The following is a 16,697-nucleotide window of genomic DNA, read 5'->3' on the forward strand; positions in this document are numbered from 1 at the left end:
CATTGATGTAAATACTTATCTATTCCAATTCATTTATTGAATGAAGAAAAGTAACATTGAAAAGTAGAGTGACTGTAATATAAGAAGTCAGAGAAGAGAGATCATGGCAAAAAACTGATCTAAACTACGATACATTTCCAGTAGGGTAGATACCTTTTGGTAAATATAGTAACTCTTCCAATCCCATGTCAACATAAATAAGTGAATAACAATATAGGAATCATATTTCATTATATTGTACTGACTATTGCTATCACAATTGTTTAAAAATTTATTTTGACACTAAATGATTCCAGCTACACCTTTAGCAAGCACAGTTAGTCTCTCCCATCAGTCCCTAAAAAAAAATAACTTTGCTAGGGACAAGTTTTCAACAGACTCAAAATTTTATCTCAATTCAATACACTCACGAAGACTTAACACATTGCAGCTCACATGTGTGAAAATGAACAAAACTTCTATTCCTCTCCCTAGTGCAATACATAACATCTTTATATTAGTTTCCTTTAGAAAGCATAACAAAGGTTCTGGCTCTGCTTCCTCAACACTGCAACTCTTAAAATGTTACCAAATTTCCAACAAACCAAAATCAAGTTCCATAGACTTCTAAAACTACAAAACTCATCTCCAAAATCTAAGTAGAGGGGAGAGGACTGCAACCGAGTTAGGATTTAACATTTTCTACAATTTTCTAATAGCTAAATTCAGAACTCATCAACCCAAGGCTGAGTAAATTGAAAAATAACACCCTGCCATAACTCATTGCAGGAATTTTTCTTACTTTTTATACAAGATGACATCAGACTGCGATGCATGTAATTAATTATATAAATGCATAAACAGCACGTGGACATTTCTTAGTTAAAACAACAGTTCACAGTGTCACTGGTGCCTTCTGCTCAAACTTATTTCATATAAAGTTTTGTTTCAATATTAAGCTTCTTTTCCCAGTCAGCAGTTAGAAGTAAGAATCTGGAGATGTAATTCCCAAAAGAAGTGTGCTTATTAACTATGAAGGTGAAGAATATTGTTGCTATCAACATATGTTTTGCACTTTTCTTCCTTCTTTCCATAGTTAGGATCACATTCCCTATCACCATGACCATTTACTTCCAAACAGCTGCCACAAATTACAGCCTATAAAGTTGAGAGATGGTGTTTTAACTGTGTAAGGAAGAACTTTTAGAGAACTGCAGTACTTTTTGTAAGAAGTTAATTTAAGAAATTCTGGAGGACTGCAACAATCTCTGCTGAAAGAGTGCTATTTAATAAGAAATACCTACATAACCACAGTAACACAAGTATTTCATACTGCTGTTTCTCTAGTCTTTGGAGGACTGTGGGACTCCAAACTTTGGGCCAGTGTGGATACTGGATATTTGACTGCAAAACCAAATTTAAATCCTTGTGTTCAAGTTCAGAAAACTTCAAAACCAAAATGAACTAAGCAACTTCAGCCACACTCTCAGACAAACCAGAGGCAAACTAAACACGTGTTTGTTCAATTTCTGTTCTTTTAATCATGAAAAACTTTTAGCTTTAATATAACAGTAGATGGACATCTAGTGGTCTAATATAATTTAATACTTTTTTCCAATAGCTTCATCTATTCAAATCCCTATCAACAGAAGTACTTTCTAGCATATCAATAATTAAAATACCATTTACATTGTTAGAGGCTTTATTTTCAGCTGTGCTTTACCTTCCTTCCTAACTTAATCAAAGTTCCATTAGTAGAAATCAGGGGTCTAGGCTTAGATTCATAAGCCTTCCATCGAGGAAAATTTAATTTTGTAATGAAAAAGTTTAACATAATCAATAGACAAGGGCTCAGCCCAGAAAATACAATACTTTTAAGAAAACATTTTATGCATCGGAGAACATACACAAACCGGAACAGCCCAACCAAAGCAGGCCCACAAATATAGATGTAAGGATTTGCTCCTACATAGCAGATAAAAATATAGGCAACATTTCTCTACATTATCACAAGAAACCACTTAAAAATGGCATCTACAAGTTACCATGAAACTGGCATTCATAAGCTAATTCATAGGTTAAGCCTGCTTATCTTCTTGTCAAGTCTTAAGGTCTGCCCAAGTCTCTAAAATATTAACTGTCACATGCCTCAGTTTTAGCTGGTGCTTATTTTACTCAGTTTCCAATACAGTGATTAATTTTATTATTTATTTTACAGCAGTGACAACTTGTATCACAGTCTTGCTGTATATAGAACTATAAAAATAGAAAGAAGTTACCTGTAGTCTGACTAGACATAAAGTAGTATTGTCCACAGAAGCAGAGAGATAACACTATCCCAGTTAACCAACAAGGTGTAATGGTTTTGCCTGGGCCAGGTTCTTGGTAGCAGGGGGAGCTACAGGGGTGGCTTCTTTAAAAAAAAATCTACCAGAAGCTTCCCCGGGAGCTGATAGGGCTGGCACCAGTCAGTGCTAAGATGGACCCACAGGTGACCCAGGTCTGACCAATTAGTGATGAAGACAATGCCTCTGTGAATAATGTATTTGAGAAGGAGTAGTTGTTGCATAGTTGCTGAACTGCAGTAGCAACAGGGAATGAGACTGTGAAAACATCTCTGCAGACACTAAGGTCAGTGAGGAGAAGGGGAGGAAGGTGCTTAGGCCCTGGAAGAAAGACTCCCCTGTGACCTGCGGTGAGGACCATTGTGAGGCAGGTTGTCCCCGTGCAGTCCATGGAGGACCACTGCAGAGCAGAGACCCACTTGTAGAACATGGAGGAGCCCACACCGGAGTGGTGGATGCCTGAAGGAGCCTGTGACTCTGTGGAAAGCCCACACTTGGAGCAAGTTCCTGGCAGGACCTGGGGAGAGAGAAGCCCATGCCAGAGCAGGTTGGTGGTCAGGACTTGTGATCCTGTGAGGGACTCAGGCTGGAGCAGTCAGTAGCCGAAGGACTGTTCTCCCAGTGGATGACTCATGCTGGGGTGGGGTGTGAGGAGCTGCCATGCTGGAGCAGTGTGTAGTGAACCCATGGGAAGGACCCACGTTAGAGAAGTTCATGAAGGACTGTCTCCCGTGAGAGGGACCCCACACTGTAGTAGTGGGAAGTATGAGGTGGCCTCCCCCTAAGAAGCAGCAGCAAAGTCCATCTATACTGGACTGACTGTAAACCCCATCCTCTGTACTATGGAGGGGGGAAGGAAGGAGAGTCCTGGGAAAAAAGAGGGGTGGGGGGAGGTGTTTTAACATTTGGTTTTATTTCTTACCTCCCTTTATGTTGATTGTTCATTAATAAATCAAAACATTTCTCCTCAAGCTGAGCCTGTTTTGCCCGTGACGCTAATTGCTGAGCTATCTCCCCATCCTTATCTTGACTTACAAAGCTCTCATTATATTTCTCTCTCTCGTCCAGTTTAGGAAGGGGGAGTGATAGAATAACTTGGTGGGAATCTGGCACCCAGCCAGGGCTAAACCACCACAAACACTCAAACTTTATCTTACTCACTTTCTACCTTACACCTATCTCTATGTGAGATAGACACTGGAAACTCCCTCCCGGCCCGCCTCCCTCCCGGCCCGCCTCCCTCCCGGCCCGCCTCCCTCCCGGCCCGCCTCCCTCCCGGCCCGCCTCCCTCCCGGCCCGCCTGGCACCGCCTCCCGGCCCGCCTGGCGCCGCCTCACGGCCCGCCTGGCGCCGCCTCACGGCCCCTTGACAGCCGGCCTCGCGGCCCCACGCCGCGCCTGCCAAACGCAGGCGCCCCCCCCGCCACGCGCGGCAGGGCACGCGCAATCACTCCCTCGCGCGGTCTAAAGCCTTCCCGCCACGCCTCACACCAACCCCACCCCAAACAGCTCGCGGGGCGCATGCGCGGAGCGGGCCCGGGCGGGGCGGGGCGGGGCCAGCCTCGGGTGCCGGGGCAGCCGCGGTCGGGGCCGGGTGGGCGTGGCCAGGGAGAAGGCGTCCGGGATGGGGGCGGGGCCGGCGGCCGCGGCGGGGTCAGGAAGGCGGGGGAAGGCGCCGCGGAGCCGGTGGCGGGGTGGGCTGGGGGAGCCGCAGCTGCCGCCGGTGGCCGCAGCGGGAGAGAGCCGGCCATGGATGCCACCACGCTGGAGCGGGACGCGGTGAAGTTCGCGCAGCTGGCGGTACAGCGGGACCAGAGCGGGCGCTACCAGGAAGCGGTCTTCTACTACAAGGTACGACAGGTTTGGGGAGTGTCGCCGGTTCGTATAGGAAGCCGGTGTTCTCTTCCCCTTTGCCGCCCTGAGGCCTTTGAGCTGCTGTTAGGTTTGCGCTCCTCCCCTCAGCCCCCAGAGCGCCGGAGGTGGGAGAGAGGGAGGGGCGGCCCGCCGCGGCCGTGCGGCCCTGCCCGGCCCGGCCCTGCCCTGCCGGCAGGTAGAGCTGCGCTGGCTTAGCGCTGCCGCTCCCCGTTTTCCGCGGCTGGGCTCTGGGGACGGGGTTGCCGCTTGGCCTGCGGAGGATGTGGCGGTTCCAGCCGAGAAGTAAGCGGAAGGCGGCGTGTGGAAAGTTTTGTCTGTCTCCGGAGAAGCCTTCAGGGTACGTTGCGAAATGTATTTCGCGTTTTATTTTTAGGTGGGGCCAAGTACTGCCCTGTGCTGCTGTTTACTATCGGGCTTAGGAGTAGCATTACAGCCACGGTGCCCGAAAAGTGGATACTGGGCACTTCTTACAGCTCCTGGGGACACAACCTTTTCGGTCCTTCTGGAGAGGCTTCGTCTTAACCTATCTAAAAACGTCTCTGGCGCGCTGTTTCTCCACTCTCATTCCTGGCCTCTTCCCAACCTCTGTCAGGCCTGAAAGACTATTCAGTTTTATGTTGGAGATGGAAGCATTGGGCATTTTGGAGAGCCACGAGTGGGCATACTGTAGCTCTTCAGTGTGCAGCTGAAGAAACTCTCTTGTATAATCAGTCATCAAACAAGTAGAGGAGTACGTGGTGAAATGCAAGATGCTCAGCAGTGAGCTAGCTTTGGCTGCCAGGGCCATGTTTTTAACCACACATGAATGTTCTATTAGGCATCCAATTTAATTATTTCAATACAGCTTTGGGTTGGTGTAACCATGGGTGTGATGAGATTGATTCAATGTCTCACTCAGTATCGTAGACTGCTAGTACTTAGTAGCTTCTGTACAACCATTTTCATAGAATCACAGAATGGTAGGGTTGGAAGGGACCTTTAGAGATCATCTAGTCCAACCCCCCTGCAGAAGCAGGGTCACCTAGATCAGGTCACATAGGAACATGTCCAGGTGGTTCTTGAAGACCTCGAAGGAAGGAGCCTCCACAACCTCTCTGGGCAGCCTGTTCCACTGCTCCATCACCCTCACAGTGAAATAGTTTCTTCTTTTATTTAAGTGGAACTTTTTGTGTTCCAGCTTCATCCCATTACCCCTTGTCCTGTTGCTAGATACTGTAGAAAAAAGGGATGTCCCAACCTCCTGACACCCACCATTTAGATATTTATAAATGTTAATAAGATCTCCCCTCAGTCTCCTCTTCTCCAGACTAAACAGCCCCAGTTCCCTCAGTCTTTCCTTGTATGAAAGATATTCCATTATGCATTTTCCACCCGTGTAAGTTGTCTCACTTTGTTAGATTTATGTTTTGCAAAGTTACGTTAAATTTCCATGTCACACTGCCTTTACTTCTTGCTGTAAGAAAGGATTTCTTTGAAGCCTATGTTTATCCTCATTGGACTACTCATGCCACATATTCCATTCTCCTGCCAAAATAATTCTCTTCCATTAAGTTACTAAGAGCTCTGCCTTTTTACTTAATGAGTATTAGTGTCTTCAAAATGTATAAAAAGCATAGTGGTGTTATCATGGTGGCCTGTGCATGGAAATATGAAAGCATAAGAGTATCTATTTTTTTAGATGTGATTGTTAATGTAGGGTGAAATAAGTTTATAAAGTATATGCATAAGTTGTAGTTATCCATAATAAAACTCACAGTGTAATTAAATCACTTCATGACAGTATATTTCTCAGTATATCTGGAAGAAATTATCAAATACTCATCAAAAACAAACCATCTTTTTATGCAAAGAATCACTCATGAACAGTTTTGTACAGTGTAAGGAAAAATCTTTCTCACTCGCATCCCTATCTGTCATGTGCAGCTTGAAGTGTACCAAGACTGAGTGTAATCTAGGCAAGGATTTTTGGTGTGCAAAGCTAGACCACAGAGCAGCACAACCGTGAGCACTCTCCAGCATTAGGAAAGCTCTGAATCACAATTGGTGCTAAGGTTTTGGGTATTCAGACAGGTGACTCTTGGCAGCCCGAGACTGGGTATTGACTCTTGTGTCAGATCACATGTGAAAGCATTGCTGTTCAAGCGTATTCAGGAGTGAAAGCAAATTCATCACATATTGTTAAAGCAGAATTCTGTGTGTATGACTTAGTCTAGATAGGTTTGACTTTCCAGATGTTGCTTGAAGAATCGCTGTCAAGTTTGAATTAAACGGGAGTAGTTACAAAATATCATCTAGTGTTTGGAGGATACTCTATGGGAGGATGGAGTTGACAGTCCAAATGAGCTTTGGCCTGTAACCAGCTTTCTTACCAACTACTCTAAGCAGTTCAGAGAGCACTGCTGCAATTACTAAGCACGTGAGAAAGCTTGGGTGCTGAACTGGATTCAAGAACTTAACCTTAAGTATGGAGCATGGCAAATACTTGAGTTTGTTGCCAATAGACAGCAAATGGACCTGTGTGAATGGATTTCCTATGGCTGGCAACTGCTCTTTCCTTCCTCCTGTCATGTAGCTTTGACAGATCCCCAGAGGAGGGCTGTGTGTGAGCCAGCTTAGGGTCACTTGCAACCAATGCTCTGCAGAAATGCCAGAAATGTATTTGTGCACCTGGTAATGTCAGTGAAACTGCAGAAGACTGTTGCTGAGTTTGACTGTTGAGGAGCAGTGAGCAACTTGCAAACTGGTGATCAGTAGTTAGCTTAGCATGGCTGTGGCACACTGTTCATGCCAAGGAACAGTAACGGCATTAAAGAGATCATACTTTCTCTGAATTGCATGTCCATCTTCTCACTGCAAACAGTTGGCCATCTGGCTCTGCAGGCAGTTGTCAGCTGCTTTGAGTCATTTAGAGGCTTAATATATAAAAGACTGTTTTACTTCTGTTTACATCTTAAAACCAGGCAAAACAGTTGTGCTCAAAATCACAGAAGCGACATCAGTTATGCGCTGGTTTTGCAGCACTAGTTTGAAAATCCACATTTATTCTTTGCATCATGTGTAGACAACTTATTATGACACAGCACCTGCTTTGTCAGTCTGTACTTGTGGTATGTCACAGACAAATATATACAACCTTGAAACAGATATCTGTGCTGTATGTGTTTCCCTGCTAAAAAGAATTGTATATTAATTACTACATAGAAATGGAACAGTACCTCTAGTTTTCTGTTGCTGTGGACATTTTATGTGATGTAATTTAGTGATGGATGTTAACAGGCAGTATGCAGTACTTGGTTCTGTGATGCTTGTCAGGGAAAATTTATCCTGATAATCAGTACAGGGTGTATCAGGTTCATCTGTAACCTTGGGCAACCTAGACAGACATGTATAGGAGCAAACTGCTATGCTTGACGAAAATCATGGCTATAAGGCACACAAGAGACTCTCTGGCCACATCTCTGTGCTTGCCCTGTGCAGAGCAGCCTCTCTGAACACCATCTTTGTGGCGCAGCTCTCTAGTTACTCTTCTGCTTCCTACAAACTCAGCCCTGCTACGTGACTGCCTCCTCTCTTCTGCTGCTGCTGGGAAGATGAGCACTGCCACAGAAGTGTGGGTTTTTTTCTATGCCAATAATCAGGACAAAGTAAGGTTTTTATCCTCATTTTTGTGAGTGACAAATTGCAGTTCTCCATATGCTTCTGAGACTCTGTCAGCTCTGACTGTTTATTACAGCCCTGCCAAACCTTACGTGTTTTTCATAATTTTAGTGAATGGAGAGATGGCTTATGTAACTGAAGGAGTTTTTTTCTATGGAGGAAAACCTTGCTGGGGATAACATACTGTGCTTGTGAGCTGAAGACCTGTGCTTATTCCTGGAAGTAGACTTTCATCAATATCCAGTGTTACATGTACATACAAACATTTAAAAAAACGTTTGAGGAGCTAAGAAACTTTAAATTTGTAGACTTTCCAGATTTGATAGCATTATATGAGTAATACTAAAAGAAAAATCTTTATAAGCAACAATTCTTTGCATTCCATTTCCTTTCATTGTTATCAGATTAAATGCAAGTAACTTGTGAATAGTATTTTTTTTCCCCAATCATAAATCTGAAGCTTTATAAATAAAGGGCAGTTTATGACTCATGAGGTTTACTTAACTGATCTCAGTGCATGCTTGAAAAAATGTTAAAATCTCCTAATTCCATGAATTTACTACACAGACAGGCCTAAGATCTGGCCTTATGGAACCTCCAGAGTTGTTTTTTTGTAGTCTAATAAGTTGTCCCATGTGCAAGAAAGTGAGCACGATCTCATTTATATTTTGAAACTTGTTCTTTCCAGCAGACTTTCCGAGTCTTTTTGTAGATGTAGGAGTTTGCTTTCATGCAGCTCATGACTGCTGTAGGCCCTACATTTATGGAAAGTAATTTTCTAGGCAGCAAACATTAACTTTGTCTCAAATTCTTCTCCCTGCAGGAAGCTGCACAAGCCTTGATTTATGCTGGGATGGCAGGGTCCAATTTGGAAAATATTCAAGAAAAAATAAATGAGTACTTGGAGAGAGTTCAAGCTCTCCATTCAGCAGGTGGGTAAGGAGCTTTCTAATTAAACCTCCGCTTAAATTAATTGAGTGGAAAGCCTTTCGGTGCTGGGATGTGTCAATGATATTTGCTCTGTTTTTTATTACTCTGATTTTCTTGTCCTTTGTGAAGAACCACAAATACAATGAGTGATTTGAATTCTGATATACTAGAAACAAAGCAGATACTTAACTTCCTAAGGACCTGGGTGTGAGTATTCTTTCTGTTTAAATATAATTAGGAACCATGTGTGCAAAGCAAGTCTGAGAAAGTAATCAAGTACAGCAACAAAAATTGATCAGGAACAAATTGAACCTCACATCTAAGTCTCAGCTGTGTGATGGATCTGAAACAGATGAGTTTTTGGATTGATGTAGTATTGATCACTTTGAGAGGGGCAAAAAAGCTCTTTGCTCTCATAAGAGTTTTTGTTTGATCCAGTTTCAGTGATTGTGCTTAGACCAAAATCTCAAATTTTGAACACCTGCAGTTCTCAATTAGAATCACAAAATCATTTGGCCAAAAAGAGGGTTTGAGAGGTCTATAGACCAATCTCCTGCTCAAAGCAGGGTAGACATTGATTTTTGGGCCAGCTTACTCAGGTCCAGTTAGATCTTAAAAGTACCAAAGGACTCTGGGTGCCTCTGGGCCTCTGTTTCAGGGTGCAATTTTCTTTGTAGTGTTTTTTATTTTTATATGTAAAATCTAGTTGAATTCTCCATTGTTTCCATTCATAGCCACTGGTCCTCATTCTGTTTCTCCTAGGAAGATCCCAAATCCATACTGGCAGGTTGCTATTAGATACTCCAAAGCCATCTCTTTTCCTGGTTGGACAAGCCACGTTCCCTCAGCTCCTTCTCAAAAGGCCAAGTCCTCCAGTCCCCGTCATCATTAGGGAACTGAGATTGGATGTGATGTTCCAGATACAGTCTACTGAGTGCTGAGTAGAGAGTGGTAGTTGCTTCCACCAATCTCCCAACTGTCCTCTGGGACCCCTAGGCCCTTTGCCGCCAAACCATACCATGCAGAGTGTTAGCTTGTCCCAGACACAGTGTTTATCCTTGTTGAGTTTCCTGAGGCTTCTGGTAGCCTGTTACTTCAGCTTATCTGTGTCCCTTTGAACAGCAACTGTGTCCTTCAATTAGTTTGGTGGGATCAGCAGCCCTGATGAAAGTGGTGCACTCTGTCTTCTTTGGGTCATTAATAAATGAGATGCACATCTAAGGAGCTTGTGTATTACAAATTATGCAATATTTCACATAATGAAACACCCTTGTCCTTCGTAGAGTATGAAAGAGATTTCATGTCTGTTATTTAGCATTAGAAATATCCTGAGAGTGTATCTCTGCTTTGAGGGTGGTGGTGTGTTCTTGTCCTTTAAAACATGTTTTTAGTGAAGTCTAGAAAGATTTTACTTCCAGCCAAGAAATAGACATTACCCACCTGATTAGAATTGCTGGTGTTTCAGTACCATGTTAAGGATATTTTTACACATCTGCTGGTGTGGAAAGCTAAATACCTTCTTTTCTGTTTAGTTCAGTCACAGAACACAGACCCTCTGAAGTCAAAGCAACAGTTGGACTTGGAGCGTGCTCACTTCCTAGTTACACAGGCTTTTGATGAAGATGATAAAGGCAATGCAGAAGAAGCTGTAGAGTTGTACACAGAAGCGGTGGAACTCTGTTTGAAAACAGTATGTTAAGCCACAGATTGATTTGGTGGAATTATGTGATGGTAAGATATTCTTCCACTTTTGCAAGTGACTGACCCTTAAAGGCTGGAGTAAAAATGGAGTACCTGTATTTCTAAAAACTATTTTTTTAATCTTCTGTTGTTGTTTCTTCCAGCCTTTATGTTACATTGCTATTCAACAATGTAAATTTATGGGAACTTGTGATTTATGTGTTTTTCCTCAACTGCATTATACTAAAACCTAGAAATATTCTGGAACATTTTTCATGTGAATTTTTGCACTGGAGTGAATGCAACACTAAAACAGTTAAAACTAAAGATGACTTGCTAATGTGTCAGCTGTATGACTACATTAAAGGAAGTCATCTGAAGGAAATTTTTGTGTAACACTTTCTGAAAACACAACGGTGTACTAATGCCAAAACTGCTTGCTTACTCAGTGCTCAACGTTAAAGCTGTTTATGAGTGAAGTTGATTCACACTGAAATTAATCTTAAGGGTTAATTGGTCATTATGTAAATGATGAAGAATATGACTACAGGTACTGCTTTTTTTCCCTTAAGTCCAGTTGCCTTAACTAACTCATTACAGGAAGAGCTCACCATCATAATGTAACTCCACCAAGTCTAGTTTTCTTTCTCTCCTTTTTCCCTTTTTATAATGTAAATATATGTGGGTTGTTGGGAGGGGAATGCAACTTTTGCTACATGTTAAAGTAAAATCTTTTCTCTGACTTCTGTAAACTGGTTTTATATAGGCTAAAAGCAACTAGTGAGACAATGTAACCAGATCCAGAGTTAATAGAACTGTTCTAGTTTTTCCACTTGAGCTGTTAAAGCAGAACATTTTCAGTCTAGTACATAAAATTTACTGCAGCAGCATACTGTTTTTCCTCTGCTCTGTTCCTCTTGTTGTGTCAGTGCATGCAAATATTACATATATTGAAGTTAGTGACTTATATGAGATAATTTCAGACTGCTTTTATTGGATATTTCATTAGGTACAGATACTGCAGAAGTATCTCTTAATCTTGACTAGCATATTTTGTTGAGATAACTGTAGGCTTTGTCCTTCAGAGTGGTTAAAAAGTAACTTCCTTCTTCCCAGGATGAAAGAAGATTGAAGAAACTCTGCTATCTTGAAGTTTTACTTCTCTCTTTCTCCTTAGTATATTCAGGTGGAGAGATTTGTTTCTTACTTACCCTTGAAGAACTCAGAGCAGATATTTTTATACTGTTCTGTGGCTGACTCCTAGAAAACTGTGTATTCAGGAGACATTTTGTTGCTGTTGCATGAAGCTGATGGATAGTCACATATATACATGATTGGTTTTTTTTAACAGACTGAGCATTGCTGAAAAACTGCTTATACTGAAACAGCCCAACATAGTCCATTATTCAGGACCACACACATTCCATCTCCACTGCTTACCTTCATATATCTTTCAAAATCTTTTCCAAACAGCCACTCCAGAATGTCATTTATTTGTACATGAAAATAGTTGTTTATAGAGGGTGTTTCTTGAGCTGGAAGTAGCTTGTGTTCTGTTTCCTCAGTTGACCTAGCCGACCTAGGAGAGTCGGTCAAGGTACAAAACTAGAACCTGAAACCTGCTTGTGGGTATCAGAGAAGTCACAACTCGTGTTGTACCTCTTGCATGTTTTTTTAGCTTTATCTATGAGGAAAACAAAAGTATGAACTATCACAGCTGACCCCCCAGCTGGGAAGAGAAGTTAGCACTCTTGATATCTGATTTGATGCCCTGTCATAGATTATTTTATGCATTAGATGTGCAAGAACAAGATTTTTAGCTCGCAAGCAATCTTGTTTGTATTTTATGAAAGTAATATTCAAACTTATGGTTTTTTCCTTAGTTACCATGATTATTTTTGACTTATGGGGAAAACTGGAACATGTCTAAGCTCAGTAGCATATGTAACACTTGGATTTGTCTTCTTTCTGCCTATACTCTTTTAATAGGGTTAATTCTTCTGGCTATTTTTTGTGTATATACAGTGTTTCCCATGCTGAAGAATTTTAAGTATCACTTCTGTTCTATGAACATGCACTGGATCAGCAAAATGTTACTTGTTTATTTAGGGTGTTTTTTATGCAGAGATATAAAAAAAACTATACATTTGCTCATTTCAAAAGAGAATTGGAAAAAGTAGCTAGTTACTGTAATCTGTAAGTGTGGAATTTCACAAATTGTGCTTTTAAAACCTCTGCAGTCTTTTGAATGAGTAATTTGTTTTGTTTTGCTCTTAAGGCCACAGAAACTTCAGAGGCAAGCCTCCAGTCAAAACTGAAACAGCTGGCTCGACAAGCACTGGATAGGTGAGTATTGCTAATGCTTGCTGTCAGGTCTAGGTGTGCTCTCCGAGCAGAACTCCTAATCTAGCATGTCAGTCCTGTACTGCAGAGTGTGGTTGCTGGGTAGATATAGCTCCTGTAGAATACTTGAAGAGACTTGCAGATGCTATACCACTGAATGTAGCAGCAGTTGTGCCAGCCCTCTTGGAATCTTGGGACATATGGAGTTAGGAAAGAACTGTTTATTTGTTAGTACCAATGCACTGCTTCAGTCTTCAGATAGAAAAGTCTGCTATAACTCTTAGCTTCTATAAAGGTGATGAATTCAGACCAACACACAGTCAGGGTGTCAGTGTCCCTCGATAAGGAAGACAGCTTGGAAACTGGGAAATACTTACCTTGGGCAGTAGTAATCTAATTGGATGGGTAGATCTAGTCGGGCAGAGTCTATCTGAAACAAGGTAGGCAAATGTAAGTTCAACGTATCTCTTCTTAAATCAGCTGTATGGTCCTGAATAATGGACTATGTTGGGCTGTTTCAGTATAAGCTGCTTTCAGCAATGCTCAATGTGTGTTTAAAAATCAGCTTCATGCAACAGCAGCAAAATGTGGCTCCTGAATACAGAGTTTTCAAGGAGCTGTAATGTGGGGTTGTGAGAATGCTAGTGGATTTTTACTGCTATAGTGGCTGCTAGACAAATCCTGAAAGCATGAGAGGATGCATGTCAGTGTTTCAGTGGTCTCATTCTGTAGTTCCAGATAATGAACACTTACATAAATTCTCCTATTAGTATAATTTAAAGGCAACAAAAGTCTAACAAGTTCTGCCAAAAATAGCCTTTTCAGCTTATCTGTAAGCTACATTTTTATTGGTTCCAGAATGGGAAAATATTTTAGGAAAAGTGTTGGCCAACTCAGGCATTTGTTCATTCCATTTAAGATATGTGGGAACATGGACTTAGCAATTCAGTAATTGAACCATAAGTATATTTCTATCACTGTTGTAAACAAAATTCATTTTCATTTGCTTCAGAGCAGAGGCACTGAAGGAATCTGTGTCAAAGTCATCTCAGAAGTCAACTGCAGCTAAACCAAATCAGCCAGTCAGAACGTTCTTTCCATTAGGACCTGATTTTTCTTTGAATGACAAACCACAGATGATCAGAGCAGTACAAGCTAGTGAATCTCAAGGTCAGAGGTACACTGCAGAGGAGATTGAAGTACTCAGGTGAGCTGAAAACAAGGGTTTTTTCCAAAGTGCTACTAGCATTTGTGGTCACACCTTTTGTGCATGTTACCCAGTAGGTTGAAACAGCTAAGGTGTATAAACAGAGGCTGGAAAACCACCTCTTACAAACCCCACTGCTGGTATTACTTACACGTTAATAAATTCTTGCAATTTATTCACAGAGCATAGTGTATTTAGAACACAATTTCTTGTGTTCTAAACTGACTTCAAGCGTTATTTTTTGTGGCCTTATGTTTGTATGTTAGGCATAACTTACCTGACTGAATTAATGAAAGACCTGTCTCTGAGATGCCAAGGTACAAAGATATTATAGATTATGTAACTAGTACTTCACTGGAAATTGAGGAAGCATAATAGTTTGTAAGACTATGACTTCTATTACATGCAGTTCCTTTTGCTTTGATTTTTATTATAGGTGGAATAAGCTAGAAATTATTCATAAAACCTTTACTCTAATGAATTTTGAATCCTAGCAAATGTGTCTTAAAACTCAACATTGTCCAATAGGTGTTTCAATCTTCCTTCTCCTCTCATGCAATAAAAAAAACCAGACTGTGACAGAGGTGATGCTTGACAGAGGTCATCCTCAACACTGCCCACGACTTGATCATAAAATATTTAGTATGCTTGTTGGCTCCAGGGGACTTAAGTGGACTTGAGGTCATTTGGTCATGAAAGGAGAAATGCACATGTGTTGGAAAAGTTGCAGAGCACTAAGAACTACCTCACTAAATGTCACTTATTTTCCTCTTTTAGTGCTTGTGCAGTGAAAGTTTCTGATTTTGTGGATGGTTTGGGTGTTTTGTTGTTTTGTTTCTTCTTGGGGTTTTTTTATTGTCTTGCAAGAGAACTTCAAGTTGTTTCATGTCTTTAATCATCATTTTGTTTAAAAATATTTTACATACTTTTTTCAGTTATCTCCCTTTTTTTAACCTAAATTGCATTCACATTTAAATATGATTCTTATTTTTTTAGAGTTCTGTGCACTGTAGTTAAAAATATACTAATAAACATGTACAGTGTTTCTGTTACTTGTGTTTGACCAAGTATTCCAAAATACTGCCCCAATGAGATGAAATCTAAGTGTTGCTCATTGTTGATTGCTGTCAATTTATCCTAGTACTCTCTTTAATGAATGGCTTAGGTGACTTAAGAAATGCTATTTAGACAAGTGTAGTTTTAAATGTGACTTTTAGATCTATGAAGAGCTTTATGACTGGCAGTCATTTCTGTCCTGGCATGGTGACTTGTCCACAGGTGTGTACTTGTAGGATTAGTCACTGAGCCATCAAGTCCTGCAAGAGGTGGTTTCATTTTCAAGAGGTAACTGTCTTGTTTCCAGAAGCACTGTGTCAGGTTAGTTTAGCCTTCTGGAAGTTAGTCTTTGAAAGGTGATTGATAATTTTGTAACTATTTATTTTTATGACTTGCAGGAAGACTTCAAAAATTAATGGCATTGAATATGTACCTTTCATGAGTGTTGATCTGAGGGAACGTTTTGCCTTCCCTATGCCTTTTTCGTAAGTGTGATTCAATGACTACACTTTTGCTTTTATTTCAAAGCTTTCCCATAATTGGTATGTCTAAGTTTTCTTTTCAGAGTTTGCAATTGTTCAAGTATGCTTTTAAGCACAATTCAGGCAGAGATATTTAAATACTACCACTTCATTTTTCAAGCATGATCTTGAAACTGTGTAATGTGAGCTGATCCTGTTCTACAGTGCATTTGTACTTGTCTTTATGCCTGTAAGGGTAACATTATATTTGCATTTTTAGAGTGTTGAGCTGGGCTGGCAGGTTGGGCCTGTTCCCTGATTCTGCTGCATGTTAATTGGTTTAGCTCCCTCTGCCTCTGTAAAATAAAGGTGACAGTTGTTCCTTCTGTAGAGGAATCCTGGGAAGAGTGATATGTAACTGCTAGACCTTCATTCCTGAGGAATAGTATGTTCCTATTACATAGCAATAATAGGCAAAGGCCCTTGGGGTTGGTCGTTTGAGGTTGGGTTTGGTGGGATTTTTAGGTTTTGTGGGATGCTTTTTTGACAGTGGTGGGGTTTTGGTGAGTTAATCTTGTCAACCAGGCAAGATTTGATGTTTTCAGTGCTAAAGACACTTTATTGTTAATTCCTCATATTGAAATAAAGTAAAGAATATGAGTTTCTACTGGTATAGATGGCTCTTTAGAATTCCCTTCTGTCCAATCTTGTATAAAACCCAAGGCAGCTTGGGTTTTATTTTGTGGTTTTTAATTTTTTCCTTTCCTTAAAAATCCCAAAGTCTGGCAGTAGTGTTCTTTGAAGCTGTTTTACAAGTTTGTATACAAAGCTGTGTGGTTGTTCTGTGCATATTTTGCATTACCTGTCAGACCTCTGTAAGACTGGACATACCATGAAAAGGTTTTCTGAACTGCTATTGATTTATTTCTACTGTTTTCCTCTCTTAAATCTAGTGATAAATGTGGGAAGTTACCATTATCCCCCAAACAGAAAGCAATGTTTGCCAAGTGGGTGCGACCCGATGACATAACAAATAACCCTACGATGATTTATACTGTATCGAGTTTCAGCATAAAGCAGGTAAACTGTGCTTAAAGACAAAGGTGTGCTACTAACAGTTTATTGCAGGCAATGTAAGACCTTCTTGTTCCAAAACAAATCCCCA

The 16,697-nt window shown here is 41.1% G+C and overlaps 1 protein-coding gene across 3 annotated transcripts in view; it reads left to right on the top strand.

Moving 5' to 3' along the window:
- Nucleotides 1–3,996: 3,996 nt before the first annotated feature.
- The window catches only part of CAPN7 (calpain 7), a 35,564-nt gene continuing 22,863 nt past the window's right edge, over nucleotides 3,997–16,697 (top strand). For 2 of the 3 annotated variants that reach the window (XM_061996361.1, XM_061996364.1), the window contains exons 1-7: nucleotides 3,997–4,174; nucleotides 8,679–8,787; nucleotides 10,318–10,475; nucleotides 12,744–12,811; nucleotides 13,821–14,015; nucleotides 15,470–15,556; nucleotides 16,486–16,612. In XM_061996361.1, the coding sequence (XP_061852345.1) occupies nucleotides 4,073–4,174; nucleotides 8,679–8,787; nucleotides 10,318–10,475; nucleotides 12,744–12,811; nucleotides 13,821–14,015; nucleotides 15,470–15,556; nucleotides 16,486–16,612 (846 nt within the window). In that variant the 5' untranslated portion in view covers nucleotides 3,997–4,072. Of the gene's footprint in view, nucleotides 4,175–8,678; nucleotides 8,788–10,317; nucleotides 10,517–12,743; nucleotides 12,812–13,820; nucleotides 14,016–15,469; nucleotides 15,557–16,485; nucleotides 16,613–16,697 lie in introns of those variants that run through there. The other variant, XM_061996363.1, reaches the window with a different exon arrangement.

The sequence above is a fragment of the Colius striatus genome, chromosome 5 (genome assembly GCF_028858725.1).
Source record: "Colius striatus isolate bColStr4 chromosome 5, bColStr4.1.hap1, whole genome shotgun sequence".
Classification (NCBI taxonomy): Eukaryota; Metazoa; Chordata; class Aves; order Coliiformes; family Coliidae; genus Colius; species Colius striatus.